We start from the raw sequence: 27,244 nt of genomic DNA, 5'->3' as shown, positions 1-27,244 counted from the left end.
AAATATCATGATCTCTAAGTCGTGGATATAATTTTATATAATTCAGTTGTTAGCAGTATTTGTTCACTAACTGCCTTTTTAATTTGCATATGATCTACTTTGGTTGCTTATAGTATAAACACATTTACACAGGCCCAATGAAGCAGACAAAAGAAATGATTTAAGGAAGAGGCTCTTTATCTGGGGTCCATCATCCCGAAGGAGGTTTATTAATAGGGTTGCCCGATGAACTACAGGACACCAGTGACATTTGAATTTCAGATAAACAACGGATTCTAGTCAAGATATGCCCCAATGTTTCATGGAAACCCTATTAGTAAATTTCAGGAGATGGATGTACCCCTTGACATTGTGTAAGAATTTGGAACGGAGATTGGCTATAGCTTTCCACCAGAGTCTTAAAGCTGTGCTCTCCCAACAGTTAAACATCATTAATGCAAAGAGATAATTCTCTCCTGTCTGACCTTTCCCTGCGGCCTGGGCTTCCTCACAGCCAAAGGGAAAGGGAAACACAGAGGCAGCGTACCAGACAGCAGCAGGGAGAGGACGCCCAAGGCGCAGCAGGGTCTGCCTGTGGGGTCATGCTGGTTCGCAGAGCCTTGCCCCCAACAGAGGGATCCGAGACTTGAGCCCAAGGGCAGCGTGACTCCCTCAACGGGCTTTAATTTTTTAATTGATCAGGTTTTTGTTATTAACTGTCTCCAGCTGCTGGGTGGAGACTGGACTGTAGAGGGCAGGGACCGAGGGGAAGGGGGCCTGGGGTGGGCTGGAAGGAAGGCAGCAGACAGGAGAGTAGGGGGCATGCAGATGGGAAGAAGAGCCCCGGAGGGTGCAGTGAGTGCCTCGAAGGTCGAGGTCCTCTCCCCTCTGGCTTCCACGTCTTCTTCCTGAGTGCAGCTGCGTTGCTGTGTCCCATGCTGGGCAGGGAGCACCCTTCCTGTGTGAGGCCCTGGGAGGCTCTGAGCAATGCCGCAGGAAGTACACATCCTTACCTGCATCACTGGAAGTAGGCCCGCAGCGCTGCAGCTTCTGCGGCCATCTCCTCCTCCGATCTCCACAAGGTGGGGGAGTCCTCCTCCTCTTTGTCATGTTTCTGGAGCTTTGGAGGAAAAAAAACCAAAAAGGCTCATTACAGGGTCCTTGGGCTCTCCTGGCACAAGTGTTGTGGGGGTAGCTGAACAGAATTCGAAAATCAGAGGCCAGGGGACACGTGTCTGTTCATTGTATTCATTGTTAAAATTTGAAAATGGGAAGGTTTGGGGTAAAAATCGACATTTTCAGCTTTTGTAATACAATAACCAGATTGTAGGCTACACTGCGGTCCGTTCACCGCCCCCCACCCCCGTAAGTGCCTGTTGAAGGTGGGGTTGGGGCTCACAGACTGCAGGGCCTCCCCGCCACCCTCTACTGTTAGGCTTGGCCCATGTCATCCATTCATTTCACTTCCTAGACCCTGAAGGCAGAGTTCGCTGCTGACCTACCCGTCAGTCCCCAAGCTGCCTGAGCTTCACCTGCTCCGCTCTGCGGCATAGCCTCTCTCAAAGGAGCTCTGAGCACCTTTCCTCAGTGAGCCCAAGGTCATTTATGATAATAATACAAGGGCTGTTGAGTACCAAGTAATAAATAAGAGTATATGCTTTAAAAGAAGCTCCAAGCAGGCAACCAGTAAAAAAAAAAAAAAAAAAAAAAAAATTAACGATGGGTCTTAGTCAATTGGCCCACTTTAGAATCCTCTTCAGATACCCATATTTATGTAAAACAATGTGTATATGTCTCAGATTTACATATAGAGTGAATAAAATTTCACTCATATCAGAGAGAGGATAGGATGTTCTCAGAACTCCCCTCATTAGAAGAGCTCAATTTTCTCCCCCCTCCAGTCTCCTGCAGCAATTCAGTCTTAGTAACTAAATTTGTTACTGCTGTGTGTGGCTCTAGACGCTGTAAAATGCTAAAGGTATAAATTCTTTACAGGAGGCGCAATGTAAGTATTTCGTGTTTTAAGGCAAACTATTTACTAGCACCAATGAGAGCCAGTATTTGTGATGCAAAGGGCAGTTTCCTCTTTGTGTATCACCATTCCTTCCTGCATCATTTCACTGGATCCTCACAATAGCCCATCCACAAGGCAGGTGCTACTCTGCACCATCTTACCAGGGAGAAATGGAGGTTACAGGCAAATTATTCACCTGTCAGAGACCACCCAGTAAGGAAGCAATAGTGAGGGGTGTTCTCAACAGGTTTTGCCCTTTAGTCTACCCTGGAGGAAGCCAGCGAGTGAATAGTTCCACAGATCCTGTTCCACCCCACCCCGTGCCTTCACCCAAAAGTCGGATTTTGACCAGCAATCTGGTCGACTCAGGAAAAAAATCTCTGAACTAAAACAGTGGCGTTTGCTGTTTCAGGTCTAAATCACTCTCACTGAGAAACCCGCACCCTGGCAGCTTGCAGCAGATGGAGAAATGTCCGCACGATTTCAGAGCCCAATGTGATACAGACGGCGGGAGAGTCAGGACCTCCTAGCTGAGCACTGCTGCTCCTCGGGGTGAGTACGAGCCTCAGTGAGGTCCATAAGCACACATCCGGGCCATGAGTCCTCTCCTCCTCTCCTCCATCGAGCCTACACCCTCCTGCATGCTAGCCCTGCATTCTACCCCTGACCTATAGCCTCTCTCTAGCTACCTTACTTTCCCCAGACTCACCTTTATTCCCCCAACTCAGGGCTCCCGGGTCTTCAGAAAAAATCAAATTTCATTTTTAGATGAATGCAGAGTCCTGCATACCTTTTTAAGTTACTACCTACGCTTACGAAACTTCCCAAATAGTCTGAATTCACTTAGCAGTCTGATTTCCCCACCAGACTTTTCTGGACTCTGTAGACACTGGTTCAATCTTAAGATCAGGGGTTGCAACTCATTCCTCCTTTCACTTGGCCACTATGATCAGAGGTGGAGAAACTTTGGGGAGTGCATAATTCTGGCCACTTCTGGCCTTGCCATAACGCCACGTAGCTTGGAACCACCACTTGTGAGGCTGTGAGGTTGTAAGTCAGCGCATGAACGCAGATGAATGACTGACCATAAAGCACTGTGTTACCTCTTCCCCCTTGGCTATAAGCCTTATCACTATTCATAAAGTTAATTCAAGTTTTTAAAAAAAAACACTTCATTTCAATGATGTCCTTCACACAGATCACTTTTTAGTGTAAGTAAGATGTGGCTCAGGGGAATCCATGAATTTGGAATTGTGGCGCTCACTCTGAGACAAATTCCTTGCACTGAGTAACGTAGAGGAATGATAAAAATCAGACCCAGCAGACGCTAGTCATTCTTCTAAACTCAAATCATGCTTTTTGGTTATATATTTACTACTCTGGTAGAAATCTGCTCCTACTTAAATTGGGCATATAATCATACATCCATGAGAAAAGAAACTGTTTACGTGTTAACGCATTACCTGCTTTTCAAAAACGCTCCAGACTGGTCCCAGCACACCTTTCCCACTGCACCTGTCCGCGAACACTCCGCTCCACCAAAACCAGTCTCCCTTGCAGACACGCCCTGTACGCTTCCTTCTACATTTAAAGGCTCCCCAATGGCTTTTAAGATTTTGTCTTTACATTTGCCAAAAATACAACATTTAGGATCTCCATACTGTTTTCCATAATGGCTGCACCAAACTGCATTCCCACCAGCAGTGTAGGAGGGTTCCCCTTTCTCCACAGCCTCTCCAGCATTTATCATTTGTGGACTTTAGAATGATGGCCGTTCTGACTGGTGTGAGGTGATACCTCATTGTGGTTTTGATTTGCATTTCTTTGATAATTAGTGATATTGAGTGTTTTTCACGTGCCTACTGGCCATTTCTGTGTCTTCATTGGAGAACTGCTTGTTTAGGCCTCCTGCCCACTTCTGGATTGGGCGCTAATGAGAAAAAACACTTTTAGAATGAAGGCAAAATAGAGACAGTTTCAAATGAACACACAGAGTTTGCCGCCTGTAGACTGATTGAAGGATGTACTTTAGTCAGAAGGAAAAGGATATGAGAGAGAGTCTGATGCAAAAAGGTGACTGTTTTTAAATGCTGACTTGTAGGTAAGCAAATCTACATGAATACTGATGTCTACCTGAAAACTGTTAGAACCAGTAAAAAAAAATCAGTTAAGTTCCAGGATACAAAAATCAATATACAAAAGTCAGTTGTGTTTCTGTGCACTAGTAACAAAATATCAGAAAGAGAAATATGGAAAACAGTCCCATTTACAATTTCATCAAAAAGAAAAAGATACCTAGGAATGAGTTTAACCAAGGAGGTGCTAGACCTGTACACTGAAAACTGCAAGACAGTGATGAACGAGACTGAAGAAAACACACAAAAAAATGGAGATATTCTGTGCACATGAATGGGAAGAATTAATATTCTTACAATGTCCATACTACCCAAAGATTCAGTGCAATCCCTATCAAAATGTCAGTGGTATTTTTCACAGAAATAGATGAATCCTAAAATTTTTATGTAACTGCAAAAGACTCCAGAAAGCCGAAGCAACATTGAGAAGGAACAACAAGGCTGGAGGCATCATCCTTCCTGGTTTCAAACTGTATTATAAAACTATAGTAATCAAGGCGGTTTGAAAGCAGGGACTGAAACACACACATCTGCACCCATATTCATACCAGTGTTATTCACAGTAAGCAACCCAAGTGTCCATGGATGGATGATTCCATAAACAAAATGCGGTAAATACACAATACAAAAGGATTCAGCCTTCAAAACTAACGTCAGTGTGGATGACCCATAAAGTCACTATGCCCAGTGAGACGAACCAGACCGGAAAAGGACAAACAGTCTATGATCCTACTAGTACGAGGTGTCCAGACAAGTCAAAGTCAACAGTACAAAGTAGGATGTACGTGCCAGGGGTTGAGGAGAGCTACTGTTTAATGGATGCAGCTTCACTTGGAGAAATAGAACGAGTGCCAGGGATGAATGCTGAGGGTATTTCTACAACAATGTAAATCTACTTCATGTTGTAGAGCTATGTGCTTAAAGTGGTATAAAAGGTAAAAGTCATGCTGTGTAGATTTAATCACAATGAAACCCATGAATGAAGTGCTGACACTTGTCACAACGCGGATGAACACTGAAAACATCCTGAGAGAAAGAAGTCATGCAGAAAAGGCCACCCACGTCATACCCATCTTGTGCACTTAAAATCGGTCCAGGTTGTGAAAATAAGGAGAGGAAAAAACAAACAAACAAAAACAAAAACAGTTCCAGGAAAGGAAAACTGGGTCAGAATAGAAACACACATTGCCATACAGTGGGGGCAGGTAGTCAAAGTTTCCCTGGGTCTGTGGATGGAATTCTGAAGTAGAAACCAGAACAATTCCTCACTGGGGATCATGTGGTGGTAGAGTGTCAAAATTTGAGGGAAAAGCCCACCAGAGATTTTCATCTTAAGTGGTGCATGTGCTACGTCAACAATGACTGCAAAAGCTCAGCTTGCAGAGAAAGAGTAGACTTCACTGCTACTGCATACTTTCTGTGTGTGTAAAACTACTGGAAATTAAATACACACACACACACACACACATACACACATATATATTTTTAAATCAACCATGTCAAAACCATGACAGAAAAGCAGAGAACACATCAAACTTCACTATAGAAAAACAGCTCCCCCCCAGATCCAGTTCATCCAAAATGGTTAAGCTAAGCGCCCTTGTAGGAATCTATATACTGCTAAGAGGCACTATGAGAAGATAGTATTATAACTCACTATGTCTTGGGTGTTGTGAATGATCTGGATGTGATAGGAACATCAGCATTTTTGAATTCCAGTTTTCCACATCAAACCACCAAAAACCTGGTAAAACTAATCAATGAATTTAGTAATACACAAACATCAGTTGACTTTCCATACACTAATAAAGAAGTCTAAGAAAAATTAAGAAATCAATCTCATTTAACAATTGCACACACACACACACACACACACACACAAAAAGAACACAGTACCTAGGAATAACCTTAACCAAGGACATGAAAGGCCTGCATGTGGAAAACGGCAGAACACTGATAAAGAAATTGAAGACACAGATAAATAGAAAAAAATATTCCGTGCTCATGCATTGGAAGAATATTATTAAAACAACATTTTCCAGCCAAAGCAGTGTACACGTTAATTGCAATCTCTACCAAATTCAAATGGCATTTTTCACAGAAACAAAAGGCAAACGATCCTACCATTCCTACGGACCAGGGAAGAACCCAGAGTAGCCTGAATGATCTTGAGAAAGGAGAACACAGTTGAGGCATCTCGCTCCCTGACTTCAAACTACGTCAGAAAGCTACGGTAACCAAAACACTGAGCTTCTGGCACAAAAAACAGGCGCGCAGACCAGAGGAACAGAATAGGGAGCCCAGGAGGAAACCAACGTGTATGCTTTCAGTTAATTCATGACGAAGGGGCCAGCGACACAAAATGGGGAAAGGACAGTCCCCACAATAAACAGTGTCAAAGTGAATTCTATTTCTATACGGCTTAGAGAAGAGATTAAAATATATAGACATATATATATATATATAAAAAATATCTCTAGTCATCTTGCTTTATCTGCCTGAAATGATTTGGGGGGAAGGTAGTGGTACCAGGATTTCTGAGCGAAGAACTGAGACGTGTCGATATTAACATCGTGCCCCTTCTGGGCCCTGAGTGTGTTCTCACGAGGCATGTGGGGTGGTGACGCCTTCCCTGATGTAACACTCAACCTGCCTTGGCTATTGGCACTTTTTATAGCTCTGTGATGCAGTACAGGAGGAGGAACGATTGACAGTAATTTAAATGTTTTTTCAGAACCAGAAATAACCTGGAGTAAAATGCCACATTGTTTTCCAAGAGCAGAAAAACGGGTGAAAGCCGCTTCTTAAAGAAGCAAGTGGTTGAATATAAACTTGGGTGTTGTTCTAAAATTCACCCGTATATTTCATTATTCGTTTTGTTAAACAACGTGAAGAGCAGAGAGCTTAAAGAAACCATTATGGGTTGATGGTTCTGTTCTGACAGGTATTTATACAAAGTATTGCAAGGTAAATAATTGCAATGAATTGGGAAGTAAATCCTTAAGTTTTGTTTTAAATCTGGTCCTCTGTTACTGCTTTCAGTTTAGCCAAGAAGTATCTGTTGAGCACATGACACATTCCAGGCACTGTTAGAACAGAGTAAGACAAAAACCTTTGCCTTGTGGGGTCTCACCACCCCACAGCATGGAGAAATTCATGCAAACATCACTTAGTCTAAGTCAGGCTGAGATAAGTACTAGACTGGAATTTCTATCATAGCACTTGCAGGATAACTGCGGGCGAGAGTACCTCTTATGGGGTAGGGTCCGGGGTTGACTTTATAAAACCCTGGATGCGCACTGGCTTCAAAGACGGTGATGGGATATGAAGGACAGGGCTGTTCTGGGCCGTGGGAAGAGCCTCGGCAAACAGGCAAAGTGGGCGCCAGCTCCACCCACTGCTTGGACCACTCTTTCCTGACGACTCCTGCCCTGGCGTTCGGACCACACTGCCCATTTGTCACAGTTGTCAGGAGAGCTGCAGTTTAGTTGCCCTTTTAAGAAGCCTTGACATTCTGTGGTTTAAAGATGGGAGACACACCCCAATAGCCCAAAAGATGGCCTCCAGTTGTACAATTCAAAGCTGCAAATAGTTCTGAATCCTACCAAGAAAGAGACTGCCTTCACAGTCATCTCTCAGTCCTCCGATGAGTCAAGAAGAAAGTCCCCGTCAGTACTAGCTTATCCTTAACACGGTACCAGCGTGTCCTCTGACAGAACCAGAGGTGCCATCCAGACTCCAGCTGAAATGTAAGATTGTTTTGTATAGATCACATGTATCGGGGGCTCATCTCCCATTTACGATATCTCAGGTTGCCTTTCAAAAGTAAGTAAGTTTAAGTTAAAAAGAAGAGTCAGTTTAGAAAACATATTAAGTAAAAATGTGGGGAAAATGGCGTTAAACATGGCATTCACCTTGGGAGATGGTCCAGAGGTGGGCAGTGACTGCCAGCGTGACACTGCCACGTGGCCCAGACAGACGGGTGTGGGTTGCTTCTACTGAGCTGAACACAGACAGCTGCAGAATTTTTTTTTTTTATGACAGATGCTTAGAAACCAGAATGATTTCATATTAGAAGAGCTCTGAAGAAAATCAGAGCTGTGACTTGCAGGGATGGTGGCTGAACTCTGGGAAGGGATGTGGAGGAAGGCCTCATTGGAGAGGTGACATTTCGGCTGAGACGTGGACAATGATTAGCCGTCCATCAAGTGAAGAGCTAGGACAAGGGCAAGGGCAGAGCCTTGAGGAAGAAGACAGCTGGGCATGTGACTAAGTGGCCCAAGGAGTGCGGGAGAGAGCAGGGCATCTGCAGCCAGTGGGGATGGCTAAGAGGTTACGATTTTCTTTTTGATGCCATGAGAAGAGATGCAAGGGTGAAAAGCAGGGAAGTAAGAGGGCGAAAATGACTTTTCATGACGAGTAGCCTGGCTGGAGAATGAGTTACAGGGAGACGAGCTGGCGCAGTAGTCAGAGAAGAAACGGTGGAACTGGGGTGCCTCGGACCGGGAAGTGGGGAGGGGGGCCCAGGTGCCAAAGTCAGTGTGGCGGGCAGGTGGCGCCGCGTGTGTGTCCCTGTAGACGGACCCTGGCCTCTGATGCTTCCTTCCAGGTGCTGTATAAAGCACACACTGATCCTGGCTCCCTGGCCCAAGGCTGCTCTGAACCAGTGTGAAAACCACTCTGTCTCTGCCCGACACACGCCTCTCTCTTCGGTCATACGCTCCCCAAAGTCCCCTTCCTGGACCGTTTATACGGGCACCGAGTTCTACTGCATGACGCGCATGCTGTCTCACTCCCTCCGTCTCTCACACACGCTACAGCCAGCATCCTTGGAGCACGCATTTTGTCCCCAAACACCAAATGGCCTCTCTCTTAAGTGTCATCCACTTTGGGCTCTTGTTGGTGTCCTAGTGAATTACCTCTTGCTTTCACATGACACACACATAAAAAAGTCCTGTGTCATCCACCTCTTGCTGCCACTTCTGCTTCCTTAGAACCCTGAGATTCTTCAAATATTTCTTTGTGCAACATAATTTCCTCCCTTTTTTCTCTCGATGGGGAAGACCCTGAGTTATGTGAGCTGGAACTCTGGACTAACCACCAGATTACTGCGACCAGGTGCCCTCTGGTTCCCTCTGTTCACTGTCAAGTTTCTGAAGTGTGGTTCTTCGCTCCTTATGGAGAGAAATTCCAGTAAAAGGGCATGCCATCATTTGGTTACTTGCCAAAGCTTTGACTTGAGCTTAACTTGCTTGAGTAAAAGCGGAAGTTTTTTTTTTTTTTTTTAACGCTGTCAGTGGGGCCAAAATGCTGAAATCAGCTTTTATATTAATTAATGGCATCCTACTTTCAAGGAGTATAGAGTGTTGATGTTTAAGAATTTGTAACCCCCAGAAGTATTTATTAACTAGAAAATCACAGCACTGGAAAATAATTATGCCAAACCACTGTACTATAACAGAACCCAACTGCTTATCCAATTATACATTAAAGTATCCCATTGTCAAGCCGCTTGCCAAAGCAGCAAATGAGCCTGCCAGCAGCACAGTTTGGACGCGGTATTACCCTACTGATCGCGCCGTGAATGGTCTTCAGGGCGCCCCATGCGCCCTATAAACCTGCACAAACCAAGGTGGGCCATTCCGGTTTGCTGGAGGGCTCACCTACCATCAGAAAATCGCTTTAATCGCTGGGACATTAAAGTTTGCAGTTTTCCATCAGAAGCTGAGAAGCCGCTCACCACAAAGCAACTGTGGCAACCTGTCCTACACGGAGCTGATTTCTATTAGCACATCAAAGGGTCACTTTGTGTCAAGGAAGCCAGTGTCAGGCTAACCTGAAATGTGTATCTGAGAAAGGTGGCTCACCTGGATCTGCCGCGCAGCCTCACGGCAGGCCACCACCCAGAACATCCCTACAACGTGACATGAGGGCAGTTGAGGAACGGGACCACGGGGTCTCATATAGGAGTCACTGACTTAAGAGTCATCGGCACAGGCAGAGCGGAGGGCAAACGGCTTACCCTTCAGGACCGCCTGCTACCATTTTCCTCACAGCTTACTGGACCGAGCCTCCTGTTTGTCAGGGATGAACCCGGCCCTGCCTAGCAGCTGGCCTTAGCACTTCAGACGAAAATCCCCTACGACAGAGCGTGGTGATCGTGGTTTGGTAGAGAAACCAATCACAGCCACCCAGACGTTCTTTGCTCTTCCAACTGTAAAAAGCCTCCATCTAGCTCCCGTGTTCATGGTACAAAATCACCAAGTCACAGTAACACTCATCTTTGTGTCCTCACCGCTTGCCGGGTAGGCTTCCAAGAAGCACTTGTCACATGGGTCTCTAAATTACGCCTTCCCTCCCCATGTACTGACTGTTCAGGCCCATCCTTCCCATTTTCCAGATGAAACATCTGAGCCTCTTAGGAACATCACGTGGCTCACGGGGAACAGCATTTGTTTGGGTTAGACACACCGTCCGCTGGCTCCCAGTGCACTCCTAGGTCCCCTCAGGAAATTCTTGGAAATTTTCTTTCAGTTTAACATCTTTTTAAACATGGGTGATCAAATGGCCCAGAAAAGAGAACCAAATATGCAAATAGAGATCAGCCTCTGAGCTGGGATCAGGGTCCGGCTGGGCCTGGGGAGAATCGTCTCCCAGGGCAGTTTTCAGTAAATAATTGCTGATCAGCCGCCCCTTGCCCCAGGCTCCACTCTGTCTGCTCTTTCCTGATTTTCCAGTGCATCAGGCATTGGTGACACCACAGGCACTAGCAGTTTCAACCAATTTGATATCCTCAGGGCTTCCTCTTTCTAAAAACACGCCCACGGAGAAAGGCAATGAAACGCCTTCTGAAAGGGAGGTTTGTGATGAAGCAAAACTGGGAGAAGGAAACATTTATTCAAAAACCAATTTCCTCAGCCCGTTGTGTTCCGTAAGCCTGTCTCCCGTGCTGAGGATATTGGTGTTTGAGCAAGAGGGTTCTCCTTTATTCCCAGAGTGAGGTCGCCCTGTGGTACTCACAGTGACGGAAGGGAAAAGGCAAAGGGCCCATTTCTGGCTTCCTTGGAATCTCCTGAACACTTTATTTCATATTTGCTGCTTTTTTTCTCCTCTTTTTTCAGAGACACCTTACAGAACCTTTAGAAATGCGATCCAGACAAGATAGCCATCCCCGCGGAGGGTGCTAAGCAAATATACAACACACAGGCTAAGCCCACAAACAACCAACAATATACCGCCATCAACATGGCCTCAGAATCCTACTTAACACAATGTTCCCAGCAGCAACACCTGGGCTCTCAAAATAAAACCCGTTTGGAGAGGCAGAACTAGGTTAGGGGGTTGTAAATATGGGTTCCCTCAAGCATCGGAAGCTCGTTTCTCTGCAGAACTCATTCGAGGATTCAACAAATAGTAACGTGGCTACCACGAGCTGGCCCCGTACGTCACACTGCAGTGGCCAGCAAGCCGGACGGGCCTGAGTGGGCTCAGGAGGCTTACACTTGAGAGAAGGCAGCAGCTTAGCAAGGACTGAAATCTGATACTACCACGAGAGAGTAATAAAGAGAACCCTGTTAGGCAGCATGGTCAGGGACGATCACACAGTGCAGATCCCCGGGAAGGACAGGGTACCTGCACGAGCGGTGAACCTGCTGGAGGCCAGTGACTGGAGACAGTGAGGAAGCGACCAACGAGAAGGCGAGAGGGGGAGGAGCGGGTGGCTCTCCCTTCCCTGCAGGCCCAGAGGCGCAAATGCTGCCAGAGATGAGAGACGGGTGATTCACTGGTCATATCACCCTTGTTCCGCACCAACTTTTTGCTCAGCTTAGAACAGTAGCTGGGTGAAGAGGCAGTAAGCCCAGACTTGGCACGGAGAAGAGCAGCTGGGCCCAGCTTTGCCTCTGAGCCTGGGCAGCGCTGCCGCCTGGCCTGAGTTTTGCTTACCGAGTCCCTCCCTCACCTTAACATCAGGCCCTGCTAACAGGAAACTTTCCACAGAAAAGCAGGGGAGGCTCAAGCTATTTGCACAAGTGGCGAGCACCATGGAGCAGTGAGGACCCGGGCTGACCTCACCAACTTCTCTCCGAACGTCCACCATTTGGTTGGCAGAGCTAAAGGAGCGCCCCTGGCGCCAGCCAGCCAGGGGCCTGGCACCAGGATCCACGTGTTGGCAGATGAGAAATGACCAACAGAAAAATCTGTATTCCAAGGGTACTCACCACCCTGCTGGATTGGTCCTGCTTCCTTCTTTCCACGGGGCGATCGTTCTGCCTCTGGTTACAAAACCGCACCTTCTGAAGGGGCAGCGCACCCCCTGGCAGTAACCTCCCCTCTGTCACTTACAAATCCATTCATTTCCAATGGAGCTGTTCCAGTGCCCTTCAAAGAACCTGGCCCGTGTGAGCTGCACAAACAAATTAGGAGCCAGCCTTTCCCAAATGCCTCTATTTCATTTAAAAACCTTCTTTAATGAAGATATAAGGCCTTGGATGAGGCTGAAACACCAGCTTACCATGCATGACAGCAGATTTTTCTCACAGACGATTTCCAGTGCCTGTAAAACTTTTTAAATACCTGACGGCTTAAAAGGAAAGAAACAGATTTCCTTGTTATGGGCTCAATTGTTCATTTTATATACCCTGTAAGTGACCATAATCCAAAAAATCAGCACAGACAATAGAGATGTAAGGCGACTTCAAACACGCACATACCCTGCTTTGTCAGAGTGGAAAATTAAAATGCAATGCCAGGCCCGTGACTATTTCGAAGCATCAGGCTAGAAAAGAGATACCCTCACCTTTTTCAGCTTCCTACTGTGCATCTCCCAATTATTTATTACTGAGATGCTCCTGAGGCACCATAAACACACACACACATGCAAAAACCCCAGGCCTGGCTCACATATATATGGCTTGATTTTAAAATATTAGTATCTTTGCTCTTCCCATTAAAGCTGAAAATATTGTTGGGAGTTATAACTTCATGAATGAAAAACCCATAAAAATCTTTTAAGAGACCTAATCTTTTAATTAATCTCACCTCAGTGCTGCTCAAGGGTTTAAACGAATTTGGTTGGTTTTAAAAGATAAAAGATCAGAATGCTTTAAAATAGCTTCTTATAATTTCAGTACCTACTTAAAGGTCCAAAAAGGAATACTTGAAAAATGCCTCGTCCTAGAATCAGGGTTCAAGACAGATCTTTAAAAATCTCCGGTCCAAACCGCAAGGTGACATCTATATCCCTTCTGCCATAGTGCTTCCAAGGGGCGCTCATGCCCTGGCTGCAGGGCTCCAGGGGTGAACATGTTACTGCTCCCCCAGACAACCTGACCCTCGTAGCTGTGCTAGGAGACTGTTCTGCCATCTCCCTTCCCCCAACTTCTATCCCTGAGTCCTAGCTTCAGCTCTTAAGAGTCACAGAGCACAAGGTCAAGTACATGTAAAAAAAAATACTACTTTTGAGTATTAGTGAATTTGAGCTACATTTAAATATGGCAAACCCATGGGCTAGAGAGGATATAAACCCTCAGGGGTGCTCTGGCACTGCTGGCGAGAGAGTATATTGAAGCAACCTCTTAGGAAAACAGTTTGGCATTACCTCCTGAAGTTGACGTTCACAGCACCCTCTAACCCAGCAATACCACACCCAGGGGTGCACCTGAGAGGCATTCTTGCTCACATACGTGAGACTTTTCAAAGCAGCTCTGATTAAAATAGCAAAACCCAGGACATGACCACTCGTCTTCAGAAAGTAGATGACTACAATGGGATACATTCACATCATGGAATATTGCACAGTGACCATAATAATTATCTGATAGACAATTAGGCCATATGGACTAATCTTAATAACATACTATTAAGGAAAAAAATTATTCCCAAAAGATAATATGCAGCATGATCTTTTGTCTTTTTTTTTTTACAAAGTTGAAAGTATATGTTTTTGAGTTGTTTTTTAGGAACACATACAGATGCCTAAAACGCTGTAAAAAGAAGTGAAGCAGTGGGGACCAAGGGACTCAGGGTGATGGAGAGCTCGGTGAGGGGAAGGCAGGGGAGAGGATGGAGTGTGGGCCTATGACATGGTTAGATGTAGGACATCAAAATCGTGGCTTTTGTTCTGCGTGATAGGGTATGAAGATACTCACTGGCCATTAACTGTAACTGCTTACATAATGTCTAAAAGCAGGCCCTGAATGAAAGCAAACAGAAATGACCGTCCATGGGCAGCAGGTGGGATTACAACACAGGATGGCTGCCACTCCCCTCACTCCGGAAAGCCTGCTTCCATTCCGGGAGCCTCTGTAAGAATTACAACATAGCGTCTGCCGTGTAGAAGCACTGAAGTCATTAATTGGATTCCAGATGTCTGGAATGGATTTATCCCTTCACTGCATCCCCCAGCCCGGGATCTATTTTGGGTCTAACACTTCACACAGGGTGCTGTTCTTAATTAAACCTGCTCTGCCTTCAGAGCTTTATGTCTGTGAGACAGTCCTCCAAACGTTCTCCTCTCCGTAAATTTGCTCTTATGTCCTGTTTCTGAAGCAAAAGTAATACTTGCTGGGATTTTAATAAACATGTCTGCGGTAGAAATACAGATTTCACACGCTTCCTACATTCCACAGTCCTCTTCTTTATGCCGATTCCCACACCAAGCCTGCACTTTAGGGGCTTTGCAGTTTAAGCTCCATTTCTGCTGCCCACCAGTGGGGGCAACGAAAAGGATGCTGATCGCTCTTTAGGTTGGAAACACAGACACGATGTTGAAAAAAGTCATTAATTTCCAAGCGACACTGTGCCTCTCCCACTGTAACGTTTGCTAACGTTTGCTTTTGGTGACATCTGACTCCCGCTCACTGACATTAGACTGAAGCACAGTAGCCAAGTTACCTGTCCAACATCTGCGACTGGTTCCTAATTTGTTACTCAGCCTGTGTCTACTGGAAGCCAAAATGGAAAATGTTTAAAAATCAAGCAAACTAATTTTTTGCCATCCAAGAGGCAAAACAACCTGCTGACTGACTGTCCTTTCACTTTGCAAATGGTTATTTGAGCCTCAGGTGGAGGGGCGACTCATCTACTTATAAAACAAGTCAGATTCGAGACTTAATTTTTTTTTTCAGCCAAAAGGCAGCTGAATCTCGAGAAGCAAACACTGCTTTAAGGAAAATGAACGCCTGGCCGAGGTGGGATGCTCTTAGTCCAATACTAGGGGCCCTTCTGCTCTAGGGAAGTGGAGACATAGAAGGATAGGGGGCCCAGGATTACAGACAGCATCATTCTGTTGTTCTGCGACTTTTGTTATTATTGGCGGAGCTCTGATGAGTGCCTGCTGAGTACCAGGTATGGAGGTGATCTCATTCCATCCTCCTCAGAGTACCTGCCTCATGGTGCCGGCTTCTCCACTTGCAGGTGAGGAAATTAAGGCTCGGAGATGCGATCTTGCAGCTCGTGGGTGGTGGGACCTGCATCCCCTCTCTCAGAAAACAGTACTGAACATCTGCTACACACCGGGGACTAGTCTGAGGAATGTAAACCAAAGCCCTGTTGCCTACAGAACCTCCTTGGATCATCGGTAGGGTGGGCAGGAGGCATAACACTGTTGTCCCCGTTTTACAGAGAAGGAAACAAAGGTTCAGAGAAATTAAGTGAATTGCTTGAGTCTCCTGCAGTCTTGGGCTGAAAGACTCAGCATGTTTCTCTATAAAAAAGGACCCTCTATTAAAAACAACAGGGGCAGCCTGCATGTGGTTCCTGCATTGGGACGTCACAACTGAGGACGCGCGTGCTGGAGGATCCCTTATTCAAAAGCAGAAATTAAATTCTGGGTAACGGTCCAGCGTGGCTTCAGCTCAGACTTTCCACCCTTGCTGTCTGTGCTCCGGTCCAGAATCGCTGGTCCCTGACTCGGCTTTCTTGGTGTGACTGGCCCTCACTTACCACTTACCCGCATCTCTCAGCCCCGTGCATGTTTCCATCCTACTTAAGTAGAAGTGGTTCTTTAGACAACCTGCCCCATCTGTCAGCACCAGCCTCGCACATGGAACACACTGCTTCCCCTGCGCCCCCACGGCTCTCCCCGGGGGCCCTTTTATGAGGTTCCATTTCAGGACGGTTATCCTGTTGTGAGCGCTTTCCCATATGTCTGTCTTCCCCACTAACCTAGAGGTTCTGTGAGCCGAGAGCCACTGCTCATTAACAATGTTCAGTCTTTCCTTAACTTTCAAAACGTCAGTGCCACATGGTTCAATCTAATACCTTAGCAGCGACCTTACAAAACTAGAGCTAGGAACATAACTGGTGTCCACGGAACACTTCTTGTCCCAAGAAACCAACCATAACAGATACTCAGACAGTTACCACCATCGTCAGTCCTCAAGGAAGGCTGTGATTATGTCCTCTAGGCCAAATGCTATAATGCTAATGCAGAAACGGAGACAAGACGCTGTGAAGGAGGACACAGGACAAACCAAGATTTCTTTGCAGCCCACATCAACCTGAAACTTAACTAGTTTTACCTAACTGTATTTCAAGGGGACAATAAACTTATGAAGGCTCTGAGTAGAGAGCCGAACTGTGGGCATCCCTGGTCTGTGACGATGACTTCCCAGTGGCATCTCCCCTCCTTCAAGGACAGCTGGGGAGAAAAACACAGTGAGCAGGAGGCAAATGAAAGATACGCTTGTGCCCACTTGGAGGTCAGCATCCCACCCTTCCTTGTGATCCGTCATTAATGACAATTTCATTTCTTCAGAGGCTGGAAAATCACCACAGAGGCTGGCCTCAGTGGTCCCACAGCTGATCCTCCTTTGAAGGAAAAGCTTGAGAGAAAATGGAGACAACAGAGTGGCCAGGCCCCCGTTTTGTCTGTGCTCCACCGGGGAGTGCCTACAGTCACGTCCCTTTCCTGCGCCAGCCCCGTACTGATGCCCTCCCGTCTTACACTGGCTGGGGGTGGGGGGTGGGGCGTCACCTCACCCTGCAAGATGCCTGCCAGTTTCTACAAAGTTCCTTCTCATCGTGGACACTCTTTTCCATGGATTCTTCATTGTATATGTGCACAGGCTGTGTCAAATGGAGCTTCCTGTGCCTCTGCTCACAGTGCATTACATTTTTAATCAGTATATATAATTACTTACAGCAAGCTGCCAGGCCAGATTTTCTGAGCATTAGTCTAATTAACTTAAGCTTGATAATTATGTTCCAGATACCAGAGCAGTATACACAGAATTTGCAGATTAATGCCACTAGCTTATTTGATTCCTATATTATGTCTTCTCAGACAGTGGGTTCATTTTTTTGGGTTTTTGTTTTAATGGCCATCTGATAATTACTTAGGTTTCAAAGTTTTCCCTCAAACAAAATCATTCTGCTATTTTAGATAGCTTCTCCGATAATTAACACAGACTGGACTGAAATAATAGATTTCTGTGTATTTTTAGTCACAAAAATCTTTTTTTTTTTAACCTTATATAAGCTCAGGCTGAGGAAATATTAAAGAATAAAACGTTCTGATGGTCAAATGCAGAACCTTCCATGTTCTGACCACTCTGTGCTTTCTTTGCCTTTCGCATTTCCATTTGCCTTTGGGTTGATGAAAAATAAGAAGAAAAAAAAGGAAGCAGAAGCAGCAACAGACACAGAAAACCCCTGAGACGAGTAGGTGAGAAAGATCAGTTTCTGCTAGAATGAGGGCATGATCCATTCCCACAAGGATAATAACCAGTTACCTTGCTAAGTGAGTTTGCTAAGTGCCAGGCATGGTGTTAAGCCCTTTCTGTAGATTATCTCACCTAACCACCCTGACAACCTTGTGTGGCGGGTATGTGTTACGGGCTGCATTGCATCCTCCCCTAAAATACGTTGGAGTCCCAACCTGCAGGCCCTCAGGAGGCACCCTTGTTTGGAAACAGGGTCTTTACAGAGGTAGTCAGTTTCAAAGAAGGTCGCTGATAGTGGACTGATGTCCTCTGACAAAGGGGATACACGGACCCGGAGACAGCCACACACACAGGGAGAAGCCCACATGAAGATGAAGGCAGAGGTCAGGGCGATGGCCCACAGGCCAAGGAGTGCCAGGGACTGCCCGCAGACTGCTACCAGCGAGGAGAGCGCCCTGGAACAGATTTGCGCTCAGAAGGATGCAAACCTGCTCATAGTCTGATCCCAGATGTCTAGCCTCCAGACCTGTAAGACGACAGATTTCCTCTGCTCAAGCCACAGAGCATGTGGCACTCTCTGATGGCAGCCCTAGCAGACGAACACAGTACAAATATTCTGACTCCCCAGGGTACGGAGGCCGAGGCTCAGAAGAGCTGTGCGATGAGGCCACACGTGAGCCACAGCGCTGTCACAGGCAGGGGTGGAGGCCATACCCAGGCTATTCTGCCTCCCCAGCTCCTGCCCTTGGCCCCACCTGCTGCTTCTGCCCCAGAGGACGGTGAGCATCGGTGCAGCGAATCCCAGGAACGGCTGGCGTGCCGTGGCTGCCTCAGTGCTTCTGAATGAAGAGTACAGCTGACGTGGTGGCTATTTCCAAGTTTATATGCAGCTTTTATTTAAAACAGAATGACTGCTGGAAATACCTGCTTTCTTGTTTCCGTGGGCAACTAAACAGAATTTACCTTTTTGTAGAGTGAGGGCAGCGGTCATACTCTGTTCTCTCCCCACCTCTAACATGAGAAGATAATGGGCCAAAATCTCACTCGCCAACGATGACAAGCATGAGGGGACCACAGCAAATAACAGCTCAAACCAGTGACTAAGAGGTGGGAGCGAAGGACAGGCGGGCTTTTCCAAGATGTCACAACAGAGGCAAAGAGCAAGGCAGAGAACAAGCCTGCTTCAGAGAGGCCACGGACACAGACTGTCTTGGGAAGAGAGGCAACCTTGGTCCAGGAACAAAAGCACAGGAATAAGAAGGAAAAAAAGAAAAAGAAGACAATTCTCTGAGAATGACTCCTGTAATGAATCCGATAGAGAGCCTGACGCCAGATGAAGGAAGCTCACGTGCACTGAGGGCCTGTTACAGCTGCTGTGTGTGTGACAGTGAAACTATTCACTTCTCCCCAAGAGTCTCGTGAAGCAGACGCTGTCATCACCCCCACTTGGCAGGAAATGGGGGCTCTGAGCAGTGAAATCCTTAGCCCAAGGCCGCCCATCTCCCTGGCCCAGCTGATCACTGGCAGTGCCCACGGAGGAGAGCAACACAGAGGGGTCACCCTAGGACACGACGGAAGTCTTCAGGAGAACCGCCTCCCTCCTTCTGGACACATCGTGTCGATGTGTGTCTTGGTATGTGTACAAGTTCACATTTAAAACTACAGGCAACTCACTGCAGAGAATTTTCACAAATTCCAAATTACATCCCAGTTCTTTCAGAATAGGAGCTCTTATTTTTAGGCATGACAGCACCTTTGAGAATCTGATCAAAGCTATGACTCCTTTTCCTAGAAAAATGTGTGCACAAACACAGGCACTTGACATGATACTCCCCTGGGGGCTCCATGGGTGACAAGCTTTTCAACCTACAGAGGATCCTTTTGGCCCCAAGGAGCCCAGCGATATCTCGGCACTACTGAGATGTGTAATGTGTCATCGGGCACCTGGATCGGGGCAGTTCCGCTCCTCGATCACTGGCGGGCATTTCTGTGTTACTGCATCTGACTCTGCCACTCTGGGGAGCTCTACTGCTCCTCTTCCATCTTTATTCCCATCAGTGTCCTGCACAGCATAGCTGTAACACGAATGTCTTCTGGCCTCTGGGTTTCAACTCGAATGTAACCCCTTCCTGGCAACACCCTAAGTTGCCTGCCCCTCTCCAGTCCCACCATAGTAGGTTTCCTTCAGAGCGGGGCTGTGGGCAGCCCTGTACCCCAGGTGTGGCCCACAGACCAGCGCCATCTATGGGCTTGTTAGAAACGCACACCTTAGCCTCCAGCCTGTGCGCGTTAAGTACTTAGAGTGCCTGGTCCAGCTCCGGGAGCCACTACCCCGAGGGGCTGCAGAGCACTTGAAACATGGCTAGTCTGCGCTGAGATGTGCTAGAAGGATAAGTTGTATACCCGATTTAGAAGACAGTGCAAAAAAGAATGTGAAATATCTCATCAGTAATTATCACGTGAGCTGTTGAAATTATAATAATATGGATATTTTGTGTTAAATAAAAAATATTATTAAAATTAATTTTATGTTTCCTTTTTTTCAAAAAAAAATGGTGACCATAAAGTTTAAAATTACAAGGGTGTCTCATATTGTATTTATGTTGCAAAGGGCTGCTTTGAAGCGTTGAGAAGGGCTGGTTTAGGATAACGGGCAGGAACCGGTATTGACAAAGCTACAGCCGCGGGGTCCATTCTGGCCCTGTGCCTGTTTTGGTAAATAAACTTTCACTGGAGCACGGCCATGCTCGCTCACTGCGTATGGTCCGTGAGTGCCTCCCCTCCGTGCTCCAGGAGCAGAAGTAAGCAGGTGCGACAGAAACTGCACGGCCTGCTGAGCATAAGTATTTACCTGGCTCTTCACGGGAGAAGTTTGCTGACCCCTGGTTGGGAGCCTTGCTTCCAGAGGGGGACGGCCTGGCTCCAAGTCAGGTCTCCACCACTTTCCAGTACCTGATGTTGGGCAAGGTACTTCATGTCTGTTTCTTACTACCGTGTCTGAAAAGAGTACCTATCTTACTGAGTTGATATAAAGTTAAAATCAATTCATAATGTGAAATTCTTTCAATTGTGCCTCGCACTTAGTATGTTTGCGGTAGGGAAGAACAAATCTGATTCCGTATTAGATCTGTTCCTTTAGCTCTCACCCTGTGCTCCGTTTCCTGGGCTCAGTCATGCTGGTTCCGCACCTTTTGTAAAACAAATGTTGCTTGTAGCCTGAAATATACAGGAGAGTCCATTCTCAAGGCTCTGACCTTTAAGGGCATTATCACTTTTCCATTCGTATAGAGATAAAAAGTTGCCTAACAGAGAATAACACTGGTCTCCTTGGAGGTTTACAGGAACATCGTGACCTGACCTTTGTGGACAGAGGCAAGAACACAAGATTCCAGCACCAAGAGGTCTGCAGTAACCAACCACATCCCCTCCCCTTTTTAGCACAAGAGGAGTCTGAATTCTGACTTGGGTAAGATGATTCCCTAGGACATGAATGTCTCATCCTCTCAGTTTGCAGACTTTCTGAATAGTCACTGCCCCTTGCCTCAACAACTCGCCACTCGATTTATTTTCGTCCTGCCGTGCACTGAGCAATGTGAGCTTGGACTCCGTAACAGGTTCTCCATACACGCCAGCCCCCAGTGCTACTACTGCTGGCCGTTACCCCAAGTATAATTAGACATCTTTGCTTTGTCACCTTTTTTCTTGTGTGTTGCCCCAACGGACTAAAAACCCCAGGAGAGCAGGGACATTTTCGATCGACCAGCTATTTAACTGGGCACAGTTTCTGGCACATGGTATAAAGTCAGTAAGTATTTGCTGGGTGGTCGAGGCGCACAGGAAGGTAATCTGCCTAAGGCTACCTGGTCAGTCAGTGGCCCGCACTTGAACCTGGTTCTTCCTGCTCCCCAATCTCTTAGCCTCTCCTACTCCACCAAGTGTGGTCTCTGGACCAGAAGCATCACCTGGGAGTGTGTTAGAAATGCAGGCTCTTAGGCACCACCCCAGAACTACCGAATCAAAAACTCTATTTTAACAAAATGTCCTGGAGATTCACGGGCATGTGTAAGTTCGGGAAGCAGTGCTCTGGGCTGTAACCCCCAGTAAAGACTCCCTGCTTATTCACTCAACAAGCAGTTCACGGTAGCATCGGTCTTTCCACTGAGCACTATGTCCAACCCCCTAATTCCAGAGCTGATTATTCCTACTCACTCCATGAAGGCCCCAGGGGTGTTTAGGTTCTGCAGTGAACGTTACTGTGCTGTGTCAGAAGGTGCCCTTTCTCCTGCCGGGTCCAAACCACTGCAGCGCAGGGGTGACCTCTCTGCACAGAAATCTGCTTAACATTCCACGCCAGCCTCCAGTGGCCAGGCCACGGGCCCAGAGGATACAGGGGGTCGAAAATCCACTTGTCAATAATTTCCCCTGGGGCACTTACCTCAGTGAATCGGTTCTCCTCTGCGTTCTACACACCCGCGGCTGCCCCACCACAACAGACATCCATTCCTACATTTAACAGCCCAGGTGCCTTCCTTTTTGATTCTACAAATAAATGCAAGTCATCTCCTACTCATATCACAAACCAACAAAAATCCTCTGCACACAGTCTGTTTTGGCTTCCTTGTTCCCTGGCTCCATGGCCCAACGCTCTTTGCCTATTTTCTGAGAAATGGCCCGTTCTGTGCCACTTCAGAGGACGAGGGCGCTTAAAATTAGCACAGAATCTTACGATGGGTTCCCATTTGCCACAGCAAGAAGTTTCAAATTGTGGTCATCTGTTGAACACTTTCAATTAGAAAAAGACTGATTAGCATAATTCTCAAAGGTCTGAACTCTAAACTCACAGATGGCCTCTCAGAGGGCTGATGGCACATAAAGGAGATTAGGATAAACCTAATTAGCTAGGGGGTGTTCCCGTTTCTGGAGTCAAGTGGTGAGCGATGGCGAGGAAGTGATGGATAGACAGATGGATGTAATGAAGCCCCATTAAAGTCCTTCTGATTCCCCCATGCAGGGATGGAGCGCATCACTCCATTAATGGTGCTGTGAGCTAACACAGTCCACGTTGGGCACTCTGACCTCGAAAATGAGTTTGAATCGCCTGCCCAGCTCTCTGCACGATCTACAGGATTTCAATGAGGCTGGAAGCTCTGTGTGCCTGTTGGGGAGACAGCCCCACCCCGTGGGCTGGAAGCACCCCCCCTAGGGGCTGGTCTCCTCCTGGCTGATCTGTAAAGGCAGAGTCTCGTAGCTTTTCTGTTCCCACTGCTCTACACCCCGTTTCCTCGGAAATGCGCTGTGCTTCGTGTCCGTTCCCCTGTGACACTGTGGGGACAGCTGAGGTTCTCCTGAGTGCCGAAAGCTCGACGTTATCACCCTCACACGCTGCTTGGGGACCAAAGGCAAGTTCTAAGGATGGGAAGTGGCAAGACAGGGCCCTTTTCTTGAGGAGCTCATGGCTCAGTCACAGAGACGAGACTGTGATAGTTCACAGCCTACCTGATGAGTCCTCTTGCCTGGGTGGCGAGTAACTCTTATTTCTTATAACCAAAAGAGAACACCTGAATTGTAGTCCCCATCCTGTTTCAGTCTTTCCAGAAAATATCACTAACCATCCAGCTGCTTACTCAAACCAAATGCGAGAAATTCTTAGCCCCTGAGGGTTCATATTCAACTCCATGAACAAAATCTACCTGTCGTGTTCCCAAAACGCACTGCCAAATGGCCTACTTCCCTCCACCTCCCCTGCACCATTATCTCTACCATAAACCACTGTGATCACCTCCGAATCGGTCCCCTTGCTTCAGCTTTCATCTGCTTTCAACCCAGCCAGGGTGATCCTTGTAAAATTCAGATCATGCTGTTTCCTTGTCTGAGGCCCTCCAACTCCCATCTCATTTGGCCTCCAAGACTCGAGGCCACTGCCTGCCTCTGTACCCAGACCTCCTCCTGCCCGCTCACCCGTGCTCCACACCCACTGGCCTGCCTTCTGTTTCCTGAACACGCCGAGCTCATCCCAGACCTGCGGCTTTCACAGCCACCGTTCCCGCTTCCTGGAAAGTTCTCTGCCCCCGGCTTCTCCAGACTTGCCTCTTACCCTTCCGTTACCAGTTACACCTCCTTGGCGAGGCCTCTTCTGACATCTCTACCCAAGTTCATCGGCTCCTGTGCCCATATTTTTATCCTATTACCCTGTTTCACTGTCCGAGACGATGTACGTTTGCGCGTTCACTTGCGTCCGTCTGCCTCGCCCGCTAGAGGAATCTCCTAGAACAAGACCTGGCTGATTCACACCTGTATCCCCCGTGCCAGCACCTTTAAGGGGGATCAACAGCACTGGTTTAACGAAGAACATCATTTGTCTGTAAGCTTTGCTTGTAACAAAATGCCAGTGGGGGGAGGTAAGACTGGAGACGTGGTAGTGCTGGGACTCCCATCCTACGGTCGGTGAGGGGGACGCCTAGGGAGTAGGAAGGGGGCCAGCGCCCTTCACGCGAGGCCCTGGGGGGACACAGCTGAGCCAGACAGCCCCTGCCTGCCCTTGGGGAGCCTGTGCTGCAGCTTTTAAACTTTTCATCCTCATTTTAGGGTAGGATAGGACTGGGGGTGGGCACATTTTTTCCCCTTTAAAGGGCTGGATGTAGTGCACTTTGTAGGCTCTGCAGGCCCCAGCCCACCCTGCAGACACGCGACTCTGCTGCCGCAGCGCGAACGCGACGGTGTTCCTATCAAACGACTGACAAAAACAAGTGTCAGGTCCGACTCGGCGGGTGGGACATACATTTTGGCAACCCTGGGGGAGGGTCTTCATTGGTAAAATGTTCTTCAGGCCTGCTACACAGAGAAATAGGCCTCGGTTGAATCCTAAGGATCCTGTGTATAAAAACATAGGCTTACTATTCAGTTTGAATCCTCTCTGAAGCCCTTTGGAGACAGGAGTAGACCTGAGCTGCAGATCTGAGGTTCCCGTTAGGCTTTGGTTTCAACCCTCCTCCTGAATCAAACAGCTTTAGTAAGAAACCTCACAGTCACGTGGAGTTGAACGTACTCGAGCTGATGAAGAGGGACTGAACACGCCTGACGCCTGTGCTAGCGGAGGCCCGCCCTCCCGCCACGTTCGAAAGGCCGGCGGTATCGTCGGTTCTACTGACCTCAAGGGAAGCTAGTGGCTTGGTGTCACCGTGGCTGGCGCCAGGGAACACAGCTGCATCCCAGTGTGCGGGCCTTCGGGGAGCCTTTGCCATCTAGCTGTTGGCTCATTAGCCTGGGCATAAGAAAAGGAAGAAGATGGCACTGTTGCGTGCCATGCTCGCTCTGGGTGCTTCTGGAAGCACCACCTGTGATCAGAAAAGTAAATATTGTTAAGGGAAGAGGGAAAGTGGTCTGGACAGAAACCAGGAGCCAGGCTCCAGGAAGCTGGAGCCAACAGACTGAGGTCTTCACGTGCCTCAGCCATTTCAGGGCTCTGTCCACGGGCTGCCTTGGTGGTGGTGGTTTGCCTGGCTTCCAGGGAGCCTTCACTTAGAGTACTGGGCTCAGCTGATGGACGCCTGTGTGTCACATTAGCGCCGTTCCCATTAACATAAGTAAGTCTTTAGTTACATAAGCAAGGCATAGAGTGTGTGTGCGTATGGCTTCCCCTCATAAAAATCTCATTCTTTTTCAAAACACCAGTTTCCTCTGTATATCAACTAACTTAGGTTTCCCAAATGTGCATTAACATTAAGACAGAACACTCAAAGGCCTACATATGCTGAGCTGGGCATGCAGAGCTAATCCTGCTTCCACACCAGGAGATCCTTAAGCCAGGGCCTCTCCCCACAGGGCCACCTCCCTGATTCCTTTTCCTCCACCTCCATTTCAGCTGGACCTAAAGTGTATACAGCAGGGCCTGTAACCCTCAGCTCAGGACGCAGAGAACACATCTGTTCAGATCCTCACAGGATTCTGCAACGCATGGTCATGAAGTGCACTGGGACACACAGTTAGTGCCTGTCTCTACAGGAAGGGAAATCAGTGACTTTGTGAACTACCCCCCTAGGCAGGAGGCGGGCTGGCCTGGCGGCCCTCACCTGCCACGTTACCGAATGATCTCTGCAGCCCTGCAAAGTAGATAAACAGAATTCAAAGATAATTCTTTGCCTAACAGACTAGAATTCAGATCCCTCCTTCAAAAAAGGTCCTTCCTACACTGAATGTATGTTCTGAAGTCAGTTAAGCCAATTTCCCTCTTCCCAGGTTCAGACATTGAGAATCCTAAAGGCACCGGTGGGCTGTGGGCAGCATTCTCTGTAGAGCCTGACCTGGAATGGTATGTGACATCACCAATTCCCTGGGTCCCAAAGGAGCAGCCAAAGGTTTTCAAAATATACGGGCATCCTTGGACCATGAAAGCACCATTAGGCACATGACTAACGAGCCAGAAAGGCCACGGCACTTGCCGGAAGGGATGAGGCATTTCAGAAAGATAAGTAAGTCAAGATGCATCTGTGAGCTGGATGCATCCCTCAGCCTGCTTAGCTCTGCTATGTGGTTCATAAACCAGGGATTAAATCAATTTTCATTTCGGCTTTTTATTTCACCTTTAAGCAACCACTAAGGTTTCCGGAGGAATTCTGTTTGACCTTTCGCTAAAGTTCAGCCTCTACCAAGTTACCAATTTTGGATGGTCCCTAGGTGATCACTTAAGACAGATTTCACTGTAATTCAATGAAAAGATAATCCCTGGCCTGAGAGTTCACAAAGGAAGGGCCCCCAGTGGGCTCCGGGGTGGCGAAAGTTCTGGGTTCAGTCCTGCTAATGAATTTGAATGATATTTTCATTGTGTAACATTGATCACTGAGGTCGGCCTGGATGCATCTGCTGCATATTGAACACATGGATTTCTCTCCCTCCTCCTGGCCCCAGATGAGGTTTCTCTCTGTGACCCCTGTGCTCTAAGCCCTAGAAAAAAGATGTAGCCCACGGGAGGGGTTGCCTTTGCAAGATGTCATTTACTTCCAAAGATATGATGGGAACGTTAAAATTACCCCTGGACTTGGACTTCGGTGCCCAAACCAAGCAGGACACCCCTGCTGTAAGCACATACGCTCTAGATCTGCGTTTCTCTAACACCTAGTTTTCAAGGCTTCGCAGTGACGCTCAGCGAGGAAACGTGGGGGTGGAGCAGGGGCTGGAGAAGCAGGCACTCCCAGTTCAGAGTGGGAAGCGGGACTTTGAAAGGGGCTCCCTCTTACCTAGCCTGCCTTACTCTGTCTGCTAGATCTGCCTGATTCTTCAGGAAGCATGAAGAAGTCTCTCACTATGTGTATAGATTTAACGAGGTTTTTTTCCACACATTTTTGATCACATAGTTGGCTAGCAATTGCCACATTCACACCATGAAGACAGGGGTGCTTCTGGTCACAGAAGGGAAAAGAGCTCTCAGCTGGCATGAAAGGTGATTCGTTCCTATC

The 27,244-nt window shown here is 47.4% G+C and overlaps 1 protein-coding gene and 1 long non-coding RNA gene across 14 annotated transcripts in view; one reads left to right on the top strand and one right to left on the bottom strand.

Moving 5' to 3' along the window:
- The window catches only part of FHIT (fragile histidine triad diadenosine triphosphatase), a 1,253,474-nt gene that overhangs the window by 21,320 nt on the left and 1,204,910 nt on the right, over window positions 1–27,244 (bottom strand). For all 8 annotated transcript variants that reach the window (XM_031470657.2, XM_064496362.1, XM_010980945.3 and 5 more), the window contains one exon: window positions 993–1,099. In XM_031470657.2, coding sequence (XP_031326517.1) covers window positions 998–1,099 — 102 coding nt within the window. In that variant the 3' untranslated portion in view covers window positions 993–997. The remainder of the gene's footprint in view (window positions 1–992; window positions 1,100–27,244) is intronic.
- Window positions 1–27,244, top strand: part of LOC105089813 (uncharacterized) — a 288,482-nt gene that overhangs the window by 244,956 nt on the left and 16,282 nt on the right. For 5 of the 6 annotated variants that reach the window (XR_010384830.1, XR_010384828.1, XR_010384829.1 and 2 more), the window contains 2 exons: window positions 2,406–2,545; window positions 11,250–21,258. This is a non-coding gene — a long non-coding RNA (uncharacterized LOC105089813). Of the gene's footprint in view, window positions 1–2,405; window positions 2,546–11,249; window positions 21,259–22,803; window positions 23,229–27,244 lie in introns of those variants that run through there. The other variant, XR_010384832.1, reaches the window with a different exon arrangement.

Source organism: Camelus dromedarius, chromosome 17 (genome assembly GCF_036321535.1).
Source record: "Camelus dromedarius isolate mCamDro1 chromosome 17, mCamDro1.pat, whole genome shotgun sequence".
Classification (NCBI taxonomy): Eukaryota; Metazoa; Chordata; class Mammalia; order Artiodactyla; family Camelidae; genus Camelus; species Camelus dromedarius.
This window is presented reverse-complemented; position numbering and strand designations above follow the sequence as displayed.